Source organism: Alosa sapidissima, chromosome 11 (assembly GCF_018492685.1).
Source record: "Alosa sapidissima isolate fAloSap1 chromosome 11, fAloSap1.pri, whole genome shotgun sequence".
In the NCBI taxonomy this organism is placed as follows: domain Eukaryota; kingdom Metazoa; phylum Chordata; class Actinopteri; order Clupeiformes; family Clupeidae; genus Alosa; species Alosa sapidissima.
The window spans coordinates 20,738,721-20,757,310 of NC_055967.1; the positions used below are offsets into that span (position 1 = coordinate 20,738,721).

The 18,590-nt window shown below is 46.6% G+C and overlaps 1 protein-coding gene and 1 long non-coding RNA gene across 2 annotated transcripts in view; both read left to right on the plus strand.

The window, feature by feature from the left end:
• Positions 1-13,626, plus strand: part of LOC121724613 — an 18,802-nt gene extending 5,176 nt beyond the window's left edge. The window contains exons 2-3 of the long non-coding RNA XR_006035244.1: positions 11,512-11,601; positions 13,615-13,626. This is a non-coding gene — a long non-coding RNA (uncharacterized LOC121724613). The remainder of the gene's footprint in view (positions 1-11,511; positions 11,602-13,614) is intronic.
• kcng4a (potassium voltage-gated channel, subfamily G, member 4a) overlaps positions 1-14,741 on the plus strand; it is a 26,761-nt gene extending 12,020 nt beyond the window's left edge. Inside the window, exon 3 of the mRNA XM_042111297.1 lies at positions 13,734-14,741. Within this exon, the coding sequence (XP_041967231.1) occupies positions 13,734-14,621 (888 nt within the window). The 3' untranslated portion in view covers positions 14,622-14,741. The remainder of the gene's footprint in view (positions 1-13,733) is intronic.
• Positions 14,742-18,590: the final 3,849 nt, after the last annotated feature.

Here is an 18,590-nt window from a genome sequence, read left to right on the forward strand (position 1 = left end):
ACTATGCGCTGCAGGGCTTTCCTGTTGTATTCAGTGCAGCTTCCGCCCCACACAGCGATACAGCTGGAGAGGATGCCCTCAATGGTGCCTCGGTAGAATGTGGTCATGATGGCTGGTGGAGCACTTGCTCGCCTGAGTTTCCGCAGGAAGTACAGGCGGCGCTGAGCTCTCTTCGCCAGTGATGCAGTGTTGGTGGTCCAGGAGAGGTCTTCACTGATGTGCACCCCCAGGAATTTGGTGCTGCTCGCTCTCTCCACCACAGCACCGTCGATGGTCAGTGGCAGGTGTTGGGTGTGACCTCTCCGGAAGTCAACAACAATCTCTTTGGTCTTGCTGACGTTCAGCAGGAGGTTGTTGTCCCTGCACCACGTGGTCAGATGGTCGACCTCCAGCCTGTATTGAGTCTCGTCGCCCTTGGTGATAACCACAGGGAGAGTTATTACATAAACATATTAAACTAAGGTATATGGAAATTAATTTCAAGAGTCACTACCTTCTTAGGAAATAAAGACTGAATATTCTCAAGGGCTCTCCAGTGTGTCTCTAATGGAAACTTCAGCTCAGGCTGCCAAATCTGTGATTACATTTTTTGTACCTTTTGACTTTTTGACTGTTAGTTTTGCAGTGGATTTTTCCCAAAGAGAATTTTTTTTCAAGAGGGTAGTGTTTTGAAGATCAATTACTGAAAAAAAATAGACTTCTTTCTAGAGTTGATGTTGTATGTGCTCCTCGGGTGTGGAAGAACTCATTTTGAAACATGCAGAGTTTGACTTCACATTAATTCTGCTTTGATTAATAACAATATCTACCACAGCTATCATACAATAGTTAACACAACAAAGCTGTGGTTCAGTGCATACTGATTAATTGTTTTTAACATCCAGGACCTTTTAATTAACATTATTATTTGGATTGGTTAAGATGAAAAAGTTTGAACTAAAGCATTATCTAATTTAAAATGGTAATAGCTGCAGTTAATGCTTTATAGATAATACCCAGGGTTTTTAATTAATATTAATTATTGTAAAGTGGTCCCACTCTCTGACTAAACCATAAGGCAAGAAGTGTGTGTGTGTGTGTGTGTGTGTGTGTGTGTGCCCTAATCGACCCTGACCACAGCCACCCCCTGGCTCAGCCAGATTGTGTAATACTCTCATGACTCTGACAAACAAAGAACAGCTGGAGTGTGTGTGTGTGTGTGTATGAGAGAGCGAGAGAGAGAGAGACGGAGAAGAAAGTTCTGGTGTTTCGACTGCCAAAGCTTTTATTTCTCTTATGTGTGTGTGTGCCTGTGTGATCTGTTCATTTTTCTGATTACATTTTCATTGCATGGCTACTTGTTTATAAGAGAGTGCATGTATGCTTGCGATTCTCTCTATATATATATATATGAAAGAGAGAGGTCAGCTCAGGTGTCTGCTGAGGTGATGCTAACAGACATTCTGATGTACGGTCTCCGATGGTAACCTCTTGTTCCCTACGCCCATACATCTTCATTAGCTTCCTCATCCCTCTCTGCTCCTCCCTTCTCCCTCTCTCTCTGTATCTCTCTCCTTCTCCCTCTCTCTCTGTATCTCTCTCCTGTCCTCTCTCCCCTACTTTATCTCTCTCCTCCTCCCTCTCTCTCTCCCTCTCTCTCTGTATCTCTCTCCTGTTCTCCCTCCCATACTTTATCTCTCTCCTCCTCCCTCTCTCTCTCCCTCTCTCTTTATCTCTCTCCTCCTCGCTTCTTCCTCTTTCTTTATGTCTTTCCTTTCATTTCTCCATCACCCTCTTTATCTCTCTTGTCCTCCTGTCTCTCTCTATCCATATTTCTCTCCTGCAGTCTACCTCTCTCTTTTTATCTCACTCTCTCTTTCTCCATCTCTCTCTCTCTCTCTCTGCTTCCTCTCCCTCTCAAGTTCGTTCTTGCTCTGCCTGAACTTGTAGGAAATGTTGTTCATATTCATTTGGAGGTTGAAAGATGTGTTCAGAGAGCAAGACTGCCACGACACAAGTAAATCCATCTCTCTGGCCTCAATCTCTCAGATGCACTGTAGGAAAGAATGAAAGAGGAAGTGGATTCATGAATGAAAGATGGGAGGAATGTGTGCCTCTAAGAGGTGTCAGTGTGGCCCTGCCCTGGTCTGAATGAATGAAGGTGCCTGTGTGTCCTGTTTTAGTGTATGAATGGATAAATGAATGAATATCTATTAAAGAGCTGCCAGTGTGTTTGTGATATAAAGCTCTGGTGTGAATGAATGAATGACTGACTGTTTACATACCAGGGCTCAACGTTAACTTTCAAAAGTGGTTAAAAGTGGTTGTCAGCTTGGCAACCAGGCATGAGGTTTTGGTTGTCAAAGCCAACCAAATCTGGTTGCCACCCGGGCAACCATTAATGTCTAGCCCTGCTACATACGTCTATATATGATGTGATTTGTGTTTCTTTGGTGTACATCCCTGGTCTGAATAAATTAATATCTACATAAGAGCTTTCGGAGTTTGTGTGTGAATGTGTATACAGGAGCAGCCAGTGTGTGTGTGATGTACAGCCCTGGTTTGAGTGAATGAATGTGTTCATAAGAGCTGCCAGTGTGTGTGTGTGTGTGTGTGTGTGTGTGTGTGTGTGTGTGTGTGTGTGTGTGTGATGTGAGGCCCTGGTGTGAATGCGGAGCCACAACTGTTGGATGTCCTGATGGTGACACTCTCAGAGGCTCTCCGTGGGTCTGCAAATGTCATTCGGTTTGGCAATCTGGAGCTGCGAGTTCTACGGGATTACACAGATTAAAGCCTTTTGGGGCCAGTCTGGCCTGACCAGGACAGAATGTCCCTCAGTGTGTGTGTGTGTGTGTGTGTGTGTGTGTTGTGAGTGTGTATGTGTTTGCATGTGCTTGTGTGTGTGTGTGTGTGTGACTGTGTGTGTGTGTGTGTGTGTGTGTATGCTTTGGCGTGTGCTTGTGTGTGTGTGTGTGTGTGTGTGCATATGATGTGTGTGTGTGTCCATCTGGATGTGTTTCATGCCTGCGTCTGGGTGTCAGCATGTCAGTATGTGTTAGTGTCCCTCGGCATCACATAACAGCTCAGTGTCGGTCTTGCTTCTCCAGATTGTATTTTCACTGGGGATCATTCAGCCGTGGTCACTGCAGTCCATGCCGATGCATTGCCCTCCTTGTGCTCGCACTAGACAAGGATGATCGCCGACCACAAGGTCTCACACACACACACACACACACACACACACACACACACACACACACACATATTACACCAGGGGGCCAACTGAAGGTTAACCCAGTGATTGATGCTTCAGAATTTTAGGTTTTTGTTTTGCTCATTTCCTTCCCCTAGCCACTCTTCATGGCTTTAAGATTGCCCTTTAAAAGTGTCAGAGGCTGAGGAGAGAGAGAGAGAGAGAGAGAGAGTGAGAGAGAGAGGGAGGAGTAAAGTGCACACTGCTGAGGCAGACTGCTGACCTCAACACGTTTCTCTCCTGGAGGGGGATGGGGGGGGAGGGGGGCGGGGGGGTTGACATCTTCTATGTGTCAAAGCCTGTGACACAACACACACTTAACGGCCGGCCTGGATGTGACAGAGAGACCCAGAGGGCCCAGGAGGGAAAAGGAGAACAGAAGAATGGAAAGAGAATGGAAGAGAGAGAGAGAGAGAGAGAGGCCTACTGACTAAAAAGAAGAGATGAAGAGAGAGAAAGAAGGGTTGGGAGAGAGAAGAGAAGCAGGTTTATGAAGGCAGAGTGACAGTCACAGAGCAAGCAGAACTTGAATAAAAAAGCAGAGAGAAGAGAGACTGGATCAAAGGAAGAGAGAGATAGAGATGGAGAGAGATAGAGAGAGAGAGAGAGAGAGATGGAGATGGAGATAGAGAGAGACATAGAGGCAGAAATGGAGGCAGGTCTTTAACAAAATATGTGTAAGGTGGAGTTTGACAAGTGAAATGTGCGAGCGGGAGTGAGAGGGAGGAAAACTAGAGATGAAAGACTTGCACAAAGACAACAAAAGAGGAGAGGAACAGGAGGAGCAGGAGGAGAGGTTCTAATAAGAGGAGAGGTGCCTGGAAAGTGTCGGAGCCTGTCAGTGTGCAATCCACATGCAATTTACCATTTAAAACTTTACTGGAGCGGCCCCAGCTGTGGCGCAACTGGCTGGGGCACCTGCACTGTATGCCGGCGACCCGGGTTCGATTCCCGCCCCGTGGTCCTTTCTGGATCCCACTCTGTCTCCCACTCACTTCCTGTCATTCTCTACTGTCCTGTCACATTAAAGGCCCAAAATTATACTTTAAAAAAAAAAAAAAAAAAAAAACTTTTTTAAACTTACTGGAGCTCCCCCACAGCACATCAACGCCCACGTCTCTGTCAATCACATCATTAGTGCTCTCCGTCTCTCATTCTTACAGGCTTTTACTCTCTCTGTCTCCCTCTCTCTTTACTTTCTCTCATCTTCCTATCTCTCTCACCCTCTTGCTCCTTTTAGGAGAGAGAGAGAGAGAGAGATGGAGAGACTGCAGGCAGTGGTGTGTGTCGTAGTGAGCTCTGAGACATCGGAGCGTGGCGTGTGTGACGTGTTGTTCTGCAGGCCTGTCTGCGTTTATCCCCATTAAAGCAGAACTTCAATGAGGCGCCGTTCCCTCTGTACCACCCCCCCCCCCCCAAGACAAGGGGGACAAGGACAGGAGAGGAGAGGGGAGCGGCCCCTTTGAAATGCAGTCTGCCTGGCCCTGTGCATTGCACTAATGAATACAAACGCACAGATAGGGTCCGTCAGCTGACTGGGTCTGTCACACACACAGACACACACACACACACTTACTGACATGCACACACACACACACACACACACAGATATAATCACTTACACACCCATACACTCATCTTAAAGTCATGCTTTATTGAAGCTTTTATTCAAAGCAACTCACAAGTAAGATAGGCACAAACCTAACACCAAAACTACTAATCAGGAGATAACAATCTGTGCTGCAAACCCAATTATCGCCTGTGACAGGCACTGTAGCCGTGAGAAACCAAAGGAACTGCAGTTCCACACCTCTGTGTTGTTAACCATGGCTCTGCATGACTGAGCACGTCCATTATTATTGTGCAGGAGAAGCACAGGGTGCTGTGTCTTTGTAAATACAGATGTAATGAATCCTCTAACAGAGAATTAGATGGAGTTGTTTTTTTCATCTGGTCTCAGAACAGAACATCTCTGAGCATCGTGTTATCACTGCGAGGCAGAGATGGAGCTTGTCCTTTCTTCCCCATTCACCATAACCATGCTTCCTCAATACACACACACACACACACACACACACACACACACACACACACCAAGACACACACACACACACAGCCCTCCATAACACACCAGACTGAAGGGGACACAGGCACATGAGGGGCTGGCTTATTGCACCACCTCATTACTGAGGCCTCACGGGTGGGATCTCACTTGATCTCAATTCATTTCCATGTTCATTAAATGTAGCATGGAGAGCATCAGCCATGGGATCAGAGAGAGAGCATTTGAAGATTTCGTTTTGTGTCATAACATAAAAGCAGAAAATAACATAATAGTATGCAGCTGGCTAATATGTTTCATGTGAAGCAAATGTGTCCTGTCATGTGCGAGGGAATCATACGCTAAGGAAAAGAGCGTGTGAGTTATGATATTACTTTTCAGCTGTTGAAGTGTTCAAAGGGTTCCATCTCAGCTGCAGAACAGCCCACAGAGCAAGCCTAGATCCAAACCTCAAGCTACAGAGCATAGGATTTAAGGCAGTATTTCACAAAAAATATATCTGTTTTTTTTTATTATGTTTTTTATTTGTGTATAGTTAAGTGTAGATTCAAATCATTGTGTTTTCATTCCCCCTGTAAGAGGCTAAATGAAACTCTAATCCAGACATCTCTCTGCATAGAGTACTATCACTCCTCATATAGATTCCTTAACCGCTCTGCATACTAAGTACCCGCCTGCCGCTCAGGGAATAGACAGGTCACATGAGGAGGTGAGCACTGACTGAAGACTTATTAGTGACCGATCGCAGAGTGACCTCACATGAAAGACAGTGTAATTACTTGGTGTATGAGTAGGGGAGGTATGCATGTATTATGCATTAACGCACCCAGTAATTATGTTTTTTTTACCATCCTGTGTGTGGAATGGAATGGGCCCAAGATTGAATTCTGTGTTCCGGAAATATCACTGAAAATGCCACATGTCAGGGGACTGGATAAGCGATTGTGGAAAAAATCTGAAGATTGAGTGTGCATGTGTATAGCATGTGTGTGAAGGAGGTTCAGTGTGTGTGTGTGTGTGTGTGTGTGTGTGTGTGTGCAGATGTGGTTGTGTATGTGTTTGTGTGTGCTTGTATGTGTGCTAAAGGTTGTATCATTTCATGCTCCACATCATGAATGAATACCACAAGATGGCCACGTCACAAACTTGCCCTTCTTGGATCGAGACTTATTTCTCATTCTTTCTCATTAGTTTAGCAAGAGGGAGAGAGAGAGAGAGAGGGAGAGAGAGACTAAGGGAGAGAGAGAGAAACCACCAGTGCTGCTTAATCAATTGCACTTGAGTCCCCAGATGCGCAAAATCCATAAAAAATTCAACACAAGCCAAAACCCCCTCCACCCCCACCTCCATCCTCTCTCCACCCTCCCTTCACCTCCTCCATCCTCTCCTTTTCTCCTCCACCCTCCCCTCCTCCACCCTCCCTTCACCTCCTCCACCCTTACCCAAAACCCCCTCCACCCCACCTCCATCCTCCCCTCACCCTCCCTCCACCTCCTCCACCCTCCCCTCACCTCCTCTTCCACCAGCTCAGCTGATCAACCGCCACTTCTCAGATGCCGTTCAGACCACGGACCCATTACCCTTAATAATTCAGCCTAGGCATCTCGTCAGCTGCTGACATTTAAAGCGCACACGCACACACACACACACACACACACACACACATAGGAAGAGAGAGACTCACCCTGCCAAATCTGATCACCGGTGTCTGTGCAGTCCATCTGCGGGATTATCCCCCCGTGATATTATCTCGGCTGCAATTATGAGCTCGACATTAAGCCTGTGTGTGTGTGTGTTTGGTTTGGTTGTGTGTGTGTGTGTGTGCCCCATCAGTGCTTGACAGGTATCTGCACTGCAGTCTTGGTGTGTTAAGAAGATCTGTTGCTGTGGGACAGGGATTGTAGCGAGGCGAAGATGAGTGGTGTGCAAACGCTAGCCCTGACCTTCCCTCATGCACTTTGATCAAGTTTATCTTTTTATTTAGTCTGGCTTTCACCAGACCAAGCTCAATCTTTTAAGATTGAACATTAGTCTGGGGAGTCCGCTATGTATTTTCTACTGCACAAGAGGCGTGATCAACGGGCATAGTTCGACTCTGTGCGCAATTGGATAGTCATTCACCAATCTGACCAACAAACCGGGTGACGTTTGCAGAGCAACGCGAAAACTCCATGCAGGCTCTCCTGCTATCGTCATCATTTTAAACCTGCCAATAGCGCGCCAGGCATAGTTCGAATTACAGGGGGTACTGGGGGGTACTATCCCCCCCAATGAAGACCCAGACCCCCCAAAGAGACAGAAATATCAGTTTTGGGGGGGGTCAGATAATTTTTCTGATATTGTGAAAAATATCATTACAGTTACAATACAAGTCAACTCCTGTTTTCACTCTAGGAACATTTTAATGTAAAGCGATTTCAGAAACCCCTATTGTGGACCGTACCATTTTTAACCACCGTGGCGCTAGAAGCAACTGAGCAAGTGTCAACATTGAATGACAAAACGCTAGGTAAATTCCTCCAGTAGGCTAAATTCGGTTTGCTGCTGACGTGCATGGGTAAATGTAAGTTGCTAACTGACGTCTAGCTTGTTGAAAATGTGTTATTTTGCAACCTTCATTTATAAACGTGTTTGTTCTTTCATAGCTCATGTCACCTCTTCATACATTAAATTACTGGCTACTTACCTGCTACTTACTTACCCACTGAGGCTAGTAAAGTGTACCTTGGTTAGTTACCAAGGTTAGTTAGCAAGGTAATTCTCTATTTAAATAAACCTTTACATTGTGGTGAGGTAAAATCGATTGTCATTTCCAAGGAGATGAACTCCATAGCCTAGGAATCCATTCTCATTATATCTTGAATAAATGATTGTGCCCTTTTGAACTTAGTTTGGCACAGATCCTGTGTTTTTATATTACCGGTATGCACAAGAGGGTCTGATGTAGCTAACCCTACATCAGGGAAACCTGTGGAAACATAAAAAGACCCAAGTAGCCTAGGCTAAATATGTGCTAGTATTTGAATTTGTTTTTAATTGGTTGGTATTGTTTTTACATTCTATTATTTCCTATTTTTAGTTTGATAAATGTAGTTTCATCTGAGAACCCTGATACTATCTTAATGAAACTATTTTTTTATCTACAAACAATTACATTAAAAGTGTAGGTGCAGTTAGGTTTATACACTGTTCGTGTCATATGTGTTAAGGACCAGCAGACAAGAGAGGCACAGGATAAAAGCCGTGAGCAGGCCGCAGGGAGACAAGATGAGGGCAGAGGGCAGAGTTGATCAAAACAGTTCTCTTTTGGATATACAGTATAAAAACGATGAGATATTCTGTAGCCTACTGATTATCAATTTGTCGCATGTTTAGACCTTGTATGTGTGTTGCACAACACATGTTGCACTTGGTGATCACGGTGGGGATTGACATGGTAATGGGCCATTATGGTCAGAAGAAGTGAAGGAGCAGTACCCCCCAATTATGGTGGGGTAATTCGCACTCTGGCGCCAGGTGGATAAGCCAGTTTGTGATTGGCCCCCGCAAAAGTGTAACGGAAGCAGGAGAAAGAGATACAGGTTTCCAGCCTGAGCTGCAGGGCGGAAACAAGAAACCGCCATCAGATCAGGCTGGGTTCACCCAACCTACTTTTTATTATTATTGATAGCGGCAATGGAAGACCGTACAATAGTCTACAGTATGGGGATGCATTTGTATGAACAGTTTCTTTTCCCTTACCCCCCCCCCCCCCCCCTTCTCCCCATCCCCTGACAGGTCTTAACAGCACATACTATCCTTAAAACACATGTACTGTATTAAAGAAACACACCTTACTTTTTTACACCATGTTTATAGATGGAGCAAGGCCAAGGTATCCAGAGCTGGGTCAGAGTGTCCTCGAACATGCCAGACAGAGTAGGTCTTTTGCATAGCTTTATATTGTAGTGTTTAACCTACCACAGCTTCAGACAGAGTAGGTCTTTTGCATAGCTTTATATTGTAGTGCTTAACCTACCACAGCTTCAGACAGAGTACTGTAGGTGTTTGCATAGCTTTATATTGTAGTGCTTAACCTACCACAGCTTCAGACAGAGTAGGCCTTTTGCATAGCTTTACATTGTAGTGCTTAACCTACCACAGCTTCAGACAGAGTAGGTCTTTTGCATAGCTTTACATTGTAGTGCTTAACCTACCACAGCCTCAGACAGAGTAGGCCGTTTGCATAGCTTTACATTGTAGTGCTTAACCTACTGTACCACAGCTTCAGGCTGCAGCCGTGCCTGCTGAGCAGCTGCCTTGGTGTTGTGTGTCTGGGGTGCACTCAGGACACACTTCGGAATGAAATGGAATCTTCTCTGAGGTGAGTCCTTGTGGTGTTCTCTGGTGTTCGCTGTGTAAGCACCCCCCCTCCCCCACACACACACACACACACACACACACACACACCACCCCAGTGTGGTACTGCTTCTCAACAGCGGGAATGAGATGTCATAGGCCTTTGCGGTAGTGCGGGGTGGAGGCAGGATAAGGTCACCCCAGGCCAGGCACATTAGAGCTGAGAAATGGACAATTAGGCCTGACGAGGGAAGGGAATGAGGCACCCCTCCATAACACGCCCGTTGGCCTCGGTGCAAATCGCCCTCATTGTCCTCTGACCAGCACCATTTCCAGCCACAGCCCCGAGGAGTGTTCCGTGACTGCGTGGTGGTGATGGAGGTGGTGGTGGTGGTGGTGGTGGGGTCGTCCACACACAGTGCACATTACAGCAATTCATCAGAGACACGACTGCGGCAATATGGTATGCAGGGGCGCTAAATGGAATATGGAATGTGATGAGTTGGGCTAAATGCAAGGTGGCTGGAGTGGCCATGTGTCAGAACGAAATGGAATTTTTTTTCACCGAGATGCAGCCGGCGTTAGTTGTGTTAATCAGTGCCCAGGCTGCAAATGTATGGGTTCTGTCATCTGTTGTTAGGCTTTTGAGGAAGTGAAGGGCTCAGGCGAGAGGGAGGAGAGAGAGAGAGACAGCAGGGCTAGGTGAGAGAGTGTTTGTATGTGTGAGAGAGAAGAGTGTGTGTGTGTGTGTGTGTGTGTGTGTGTGTGGAAGGAGGCAGACAGAGAGTAGGTGAGAGAGTGTTTGTATGTGTGAGAGAGAGGAGTGTGTGTGTGTGTGTGTGTGTGTGTGTGTGTGTGTGTGTGTGTGTGTGTGTGTGTGTGTGTGTGTGGAAGGAGGCAGACAGAGTAGGTGAGAGAATGTTTGTGTGAGAGAGAGGAGTGTGTGTGTGTGTGCGTGTGTGGAAGGAGGCAGACAGAGTAGGTGAGAGAATGTTTGTATGTGTGAGAGAGAGGAGTGTGTGTGTGTGTGTGTGTGTGTGTGTGTGTGTGTGTGTGTGTGTGTGCGTGCATATAAGGAGGCAGACAGAGAGTGAGCGGATGGATAAAGTGAGATAGCAGGACTCTCCAGAGACGACGAGAGAGAGATGAGCGAAGAGGAGCAAGCTAAAGAGAGGAGAAAACGCGCACAGAAAGCTGATGCCCTGCTGTTACTGCCGCTGCATGCTGCTGTTATTGCCTCACCCCCACTCTAACAACTATGGCACACACCCACCCCGCATCTAGTCTACACACACAAGCCAATCACTGCACAACTTGCCACACTCAGTGCAGTGCACAAAGACATTTAAAGTCCACTCCATGCACATCACCACTGAGATACTGTATCTCCACACTGGATAGAGTAAACACAGACACAACTCCACATTCTAAAACTACTCTACACTCTATCTTTTATAGAGGGCCTAAGAGCACAAACAGCAGCAAAAGAATACGCACTGTTTACTGTGATCTCTGCATAAAGAAACTCACTTTCCACTCCTATGAAATGCTACAGCTGCTGAGGTCCTATCTATAGTACTTTGGTACGGTACATAAAGAAAGAGCAGCATCCACTTGAGTACTATAACTACTGGGGAACTGTCCATACATACAAGCACCAGGCACACTTAATGGTGCTCTAAGCGATGTCACACGGTTTCTAAGCTGAAACATTTTTTGTCACATACAGCAAACATCACTTCACCATCCGCTAGCTGCCTGTGCCCTGAATACACTGAAAAATAAACGCGGTCTCTGTGGACAGCCCAGGCTCCAAAAATGGCAACAACAACAACATGGTCCAGTCTGGACCATAAAAACATGACAAATGGGAAGGGAGGGGGAGGTAGTAGCGAGCTAGCTCTCTGTTTTGTTTGAACGCCAATAGAAGTGATGTTACTCAACATCGCTTAGAGCGCCTTTAAACTCAGTGTGGACTGTGTAGATTCGGCAACCACTGAGGAATACTCACACAGAGGCTTCCTGAAGAAGTCAGTACCCGACCGAATATTTGGTCATCAATCCAGCATAGCTGAGTCACCTCTCGCACTGTTTCATGACTGCACTCATTTACTGTACATTCTTATACGGCCATTCAGCAGGCTCCATCATATGTGAAGAGAGTCATCAATCTATAAATGCTGAGTCATCGACTCATCGTTCACACTGTTTTATGCCTGCACTCATTCTCATTCTCATACAGTCAATCATTCAGCAGGATTGTATATTACCATACAGTGTGTGATGAGGCAGTAGTCATGTCAATCTGATGAACAATGTGAGTGCACAGGAGACATGAAGGGACAAGAACTGTTGGTGTTTGTGTGTGTGTGTGTGTGTGTGTGTTTGGTGCATTTCAAATGAATGTGAAATATACAAAGTATACAAAGTATGTATATTTCTTATGTGTACAAATGTGTATGTGAGGTTGCTGGAGCTTGTGTGTGTGTATGTGAATTTATGTGTGTGTGTGTGTGTGTGTGTGTGTGTGTGTGTGTGTGTACACGTGTGAGAGACAGTGGTGCTAAGTGAAACAGAGTGAGAGCAGAGAGAGTGTGACAGGTGTGTGTGTGTGTTTATGCGTGAGTCTCTCTGCGCTCTCTGGGTGTTTCTCGCATTTCGTGTGTTTGAGTGTTTAATTGCTTCTCTCCATAGAGGTCATGGAAAGGTCACTCTGGCCCGTTTGTCTGGCCCGCTCTCTGCCCCACTAAGTCACCCCCCCGTCTGAACCCTGCAAATGAATTCCCTCCGCTCAATTTATCCTCTAATGTGGCATGGCAAATTAAAGTAAACAACTGTGCTTTATTAATGACCTCATGACACCCTTTTTCTTCCTGGATTAATGACCTCCACCATCCATCCTTTCTCTTTATCTATCTGTCTGTTCTCTTATCTTCACTGTCCTCAATTTAACTTTTTGTTCCTCTCTTTTTTCACCTAATATACTTCAATGTATTCTGTTTCTTGTTTACTTTCCCCTTAAATTAAATTGAACTGTTCAATGATTCATTAAAGGGAAGAGGAGAGATAGACTTCTCTGCATAGTCTGTCTGCCTCTCCACCTTTTTCCATGTTTGTGTACTGACTGTCCACTGGCTTACTGGGTTGCTGGTTCGAGCCCTGACCAGTGGGCCGCGGCTGAAGTGCCCTTGAGCAAGACACCTAACCCCTCACTGCTCCCCGAGCGCCGCCGTTGAAGCAGGCAGCTCACTGCGCCGGGATTAGTGTGTGCTTCACCTCACTGTGTGTTCACTGTGTGCTGTTTGTGTTTCACTAATTCACCGATTGGGTTAAATGCAGAGACCAAATTTCCCTCACGGGATCAAAAGTATATATATATATATACTTATATACTGTTTTTACTACTGCTACACTGTTTACAGGCTATATTGGCACATATGCATAACCCCTCCCTCCCTCCCACAGCCTGGATTGTGGCCCTACTTAATACTTGACCAATGTCTGTAACCCTATTACTTCAACCTATTCTTGCGCTGCTATAGTTCTTTATATTACTTTGTTTACATTATTTTCTTATTCGTCCATATTTATTTTATGCTGGTCTCTAGACTTTATTTTTGCACTGTTGGACTTACTTGCACCATCACCATGACACTCACTCTCATAGAGCACCTTACCATGCATACAGGATCACAGGCTCAGTCCCTGCCCTGTCACTGCAAGTGCCTCATGCTTATTCATCCTTAAGCACGTTATGTGGATATTTGATTTAGTATATTTCGTATTTTTAGTTTTTTAGTATTTTTATCTTCTACTGTCTTTATTGTTCAGTGTTTTTTTATATTTATATACTTATATTACTTTTTCTGCTGTAAGTGCATGTTGTGTGTGATGTCTGTATGCTACCGAGACCTTGAATTTCCCCTTGAGGATCAATAAAGTATCTATCTATCTATCTATCTATCTCTAAATTCCTCTGTAGACCATATTTATGGTATTTCTGTATTAGAAACATTAACTTTACTTGGGTCTAATGTCAGTTTAACTCCTGATGCCTGCTGATTAAAGTTTATACTCATGTCTCTCTCTCTCTCTCTACAGGGCGAGTGCTCGCAGAAGTGTAAGCACATGTTCATTGTGGAGACGGTGTGTGTGGCCTGGTTCTCGCTGGAGTTCGTCCTGCGCTTCATCCAGGCGCGCAGCAAGCTGGAGTTCCTCCGTGGGCCGCTCAACATCATCGACGCCATGGCCATCCTGCCCTACTACGTGTCCCTGATCGTGGACGAGGAGGACCCGTCGCTGGCCGAGCACGACCGTCCAGGGGGCGGCCGGGGCTACCTGGACAAGCTGGGCCTGGTGCTGCGCATCCTGCGCGCGCTGCGGATCCTCTACGTGATGCGGCTGGCTCGCCACTCGCTGGGCCTGCAGACGCTGGGCCTGACTGTGCGGCGTAGCACGCGGGAGTTCGGCCTGCTGCTCCTCTTCCTGTGCGTGGCCGTCACGCTTTTCTCGCCGCTGGTGCACCTGGCCGAGAGCGAGCTGACCACCACGGGCGCGCAGGACTTCAGCAGCATCCCCGCCTCCTACTGGTGGGCCATCATCTCCATGACGACGGTGGGCTACGGCGACATGGTGCCGCGCTCCATCCCCGGCCAGGTGGTGGCGCTCAGCAGCATCCTGAGCGGCATCCTCATCATGGCCTTCCCCGCCACCTCCATCTTCCACATGTTCTCGCGCTCCTACCAGGAGCTCAAGGCCGAGCACGACCGCATGCTGAAGGAGGAGATGGCCGCCGCCGCCGCCAACTCCTCAGGGGGCGACTTCGACGGGGAGGGAGGAGGTGGGGGGTGTCCTGACTACCCCCCACCGGGGCTGTCCGCCACCCTGGAGACCAACACCCCCGGCTCCCTGGAGGACATCTCGCTGCTGGGGAATGGAGCGGAGCGCTCGGGGAGCCACCGGAACGATCTCCCGGCCAGCGCCTTCTGAGCCACACTTCACACTCGAGGTCGGGTGGAGGTTGCGGGACTCAGACATTAAAGAGACTGACACACACACACACAAACACACACACACACACACACACACACACACACACAGACAGACAGACAGACAGACAGACAGACAGACACACACACACACAGACAGACAGACAGACAGACACACACACACAGACGCACACACACACACACACACACACACACACACACACACACACACACTTGATCCCTAGAGGATGTGGGACAGATGGACCCCCTCCCATCTCCACCTCACCTGCACAGTCCAAGTCTTCCACTCTTCTCTTCCACAGAGATCAAAGAGAGAGAATCAAAGAGTTCTCCGCCCGTCCATTTACTCAAGGACACTGGACTGAAAGGCAAAGGAATAAGCAATAATTTAACGGCCGACCGCGTTTTTGTGAGACGCAAAAGATAAGAGATTGAAGAGAATGAACTCCCTTTAAGGAGTTGTGACACCAAACAACTTCCAATTCTCACCTTTGCATTGAACTTAGGGATGCTGTCACTGGATATATGAGATGCTCACACACATACCCTCTTCTCCCCTTGGCTGTTAACTTTGCTAACAGGTTATGAACCAGTTAACAGACCTCATCTGACCTGACACGGTTTCCTTGATTGCTCTTCCTAAACCCCCTTGCTCTAATACGTTACGCCCCAGACAGAGAGGTCACGGCACGACTGCAGCCTTCTTCATCCTCTCTATCTGAGATGGGAACACATTTAATTGAGTGAACTTTGCGAAACCCTAAAGAAAGAAAAAAAATAATAAAAGCTCTCGTAATCTCAAGGCCTCTGTTGTTCTTCTTCTTATCTGGCACGGAGGACTTTAATCCCGCCGTGATGTTGTGAACACACACAAACGGGTGACACCCGTGCACACACAAACACACACAAACACAAACACACACACACTGCTGGTTTGACTGAGTGTCGGTCTATTACTATGTATGTCTGTTTTTTCTCAGTTTTTCACCTAGCTTTAATGCTATAACCCACACCATCACCCCAAGCATGATGTTTCATAAGGCATACAGCCCCCCCAAGTACACACACACACACACACACACACACACAGGAAGTCTTCTTGTTGGTAAATGATGACCTATGATGTCTCACTGTGGTTATTAGAGATGCCATGGCACTTATCACAAAGAGTAGGGTGTCCTGGCTATATTCCCAACCTGGCTCATTCAATCCTGAATCAACCCACAAGTGTAATTCATTCATTCACTCCCTCACTCTCCACCTCAAGATGGTGTGTGGTGAGCATTCTGGCGCATAATGGCTACCATGCATCACCCAGGTGGGTGCTACACATTGGTGCTGGTTATTGAGGTCCCCCCTTCACTGTAAAGCGCTTTGGGTGCTTTGAAAAGCGCTTTATAAATACAATGTGCTGTTGTGTCGCCAAAAACAGTATTCTACAATATTTCCTCTCCATCCTGTCTATCTCCCTTTTCTCTCTTCATGTCCATATACATAAGGTATTATATAGCATGCCATACATTAAACAACAGTTAGGTCCGGTCAAGACTTTTAACTGCTATAATCACTAGACAGAGAAGAGGCAGGAGAGTCCATCTAGGCCTATCTCCAGGTGTGTCTCTTTAAGTACCGATGATCTGGACGGTATCGAGAAAAGCAGGCACAAACTAAATACTACAATGCAGACTTTGTGGGCTGTTAATTGTTTTCAAGCCTGGCTCAGGGAACGAAAGCTAAATATCGATGTGCAAATCAACGTCTACAAGTAGGCTAGCCTAGCCACACTCCACGACAATGTGGAATGTTCATGGCCTGGCAACTCAACACTATCAGCTCTAGCTTGAACTGTTTTGAACAATCGAAATAAACACTCTAAAAAACATACTCTGGTGTCTCTAAACTAAATTAGTTGGTAATGGAACTATTGTATAAAAACAATATGACACTCGGCCTTCGGCCTCGTACTTACGACCGAATTACAGCCGTGGCGATATTCTTTACCAACCCCACTCCCACTCGTGTCATATTGCTTAAGTATTGTATATTCTAAAAATGGATAGTTCCGGTCTTTGATTATGATTGGCTGAATTGTGTTCAACAACAACAGCCCTTAGCTGTTCTAAAATCACTGGAACCTACAGCCTCCTGGGGCTTATTGCTTAGCTACAGTATAGTAGCTTACTCTGTATCTCTCTCCCTCTGAGCTTCCTTAGTCTTTCTCTCCTCCCGTCTCTGTGTGTGAGTGAGTATTTCTCTTCCAGTACCTTTGTCCTCCCCTGTCCTCTCTCTTCAGGCTTATCTCACCTGCTTCTTACCCAGGTCTCTTTGTCAGTATTCATCCCTGCTTTTGTCTCTTTTCACAATCCACAGAAGCTGCTTAATATTTGGCCCTGCACCCAGTAGAGAGGAGGAGGAGGGAGAGGTCAGGAAGCCTGAGGAAAAGGGAAAGAGAGAGAGAGACTGAGAGGGGGGAGCAGGAGGGAATGAGAGAGAGATTAAGAGACGGTGGAGGAAAATGGAGGAGAGTGAGAAAGGAGGAAGAGAGCGCAAAAGATGGAGGAAGAGAGAGGAGGTGGAGAGAACAAGGAGAGAGGTTTAGAGGGAGAGAGAGAGGTTTAGAGAGAGAGAGGGAGGGAGAGAAAGAGAGAGAGAGTAAGAGAGAGAGGTTTAGAGAGAGAGGGAAGGAGAGAAAGAGAGAGAGGTTTAGAGAGAGAGAGGGAAGGAGAGAAAGAGAGAGAGAGAGGGAGCATGTGCGTGACAGAGTCAGTAGGTGAGAGATAGAAGAGGAGCGATGTCACAGAGCCAAGCTGGGCCCAGATGTCACTCTAATCGGCAGAGACGGGAGGCGGGATTAAGATGCTGCTCATGGGAAAAGAACAGCCCCACTGCTGTGCCAACATCTTACATTATTTTCCACGGATTGTTAATCCAATCACTTAAGACCAGTTATATCAGACTGCCCTCAATGGTCTCTCTCTCCCTCTCTCTGTGGGGTGGTATGCTCCTGAAGTCTTTGCCCAATACATAACAATGCATACAATCGAACATGATGAGATGAACAGTCTTTGCCCAATGCATAACAATGCATACAATCGAACATGATGAGATGAACAGTCATTACTTCATTGCATTGCTGTAAACATCTGGCCATATCATTAAAATGGAAAACAACCTCCTTTCCTTCAATCTCCCCTTGGGTTGACCTTGTTTCATTTAAGATACCACTGCTTTTTCAATAAGTGGAAAGCACTTTAACATGTAGTATATATGATTGTAATTTCATTACGGGTTGGCTACCTTTACATTGCTGGTACATACAGGGCACAGAGTTCATCTATACAACCAACCACAGAGCTAATGCGTAATATTTCACAGCAGCCATAACAGTTTGTTCTCTCTTAATAGCTTTATGGGTCATTTAACTTGCATTGGATTGGTGGCTACTCCTCCGCATTCCAATCATCTCAGCCATAAAGATGCTTTTAGCAGTGACGCTCGATGAGGAATCACTCGATAATCCCACCGGAGTTGCGCTACCACGGCACCTCAGCGACCATACTTTACGCAGGGAGAGAGAGCCAGTGCTGCGACAGCCACCGGCCCAACCGAAGACTCCCCAGGTGGGCTGAGAGAGAGATACCGGAGCCCCTCTATCAGCCTGGAGCTCCACTGAGGTAGGTCAGTTGGTGGTGGTGGTATGTATGGGTTTGTGTGTGTGTGTGGGGGGGGGGGGGGGGTTGTGTGTGTGTGTCTCCACATGGAGGTGTGAGGTGAATTATCACAGGGTAGGTTAACCCTGGGAAAGCCTCGGGTGAGGGAGTCATAGAGGTGAAACATGGTCGAAATGTGCAGGCTGAGGGCCTGGCTGTCGGCCATGTCTGGCCGTCACTGACACCGATAAGCCAATTAGGGTGGTGTTTGCTGAGCTTGAACACAACAGCTGAGTGGT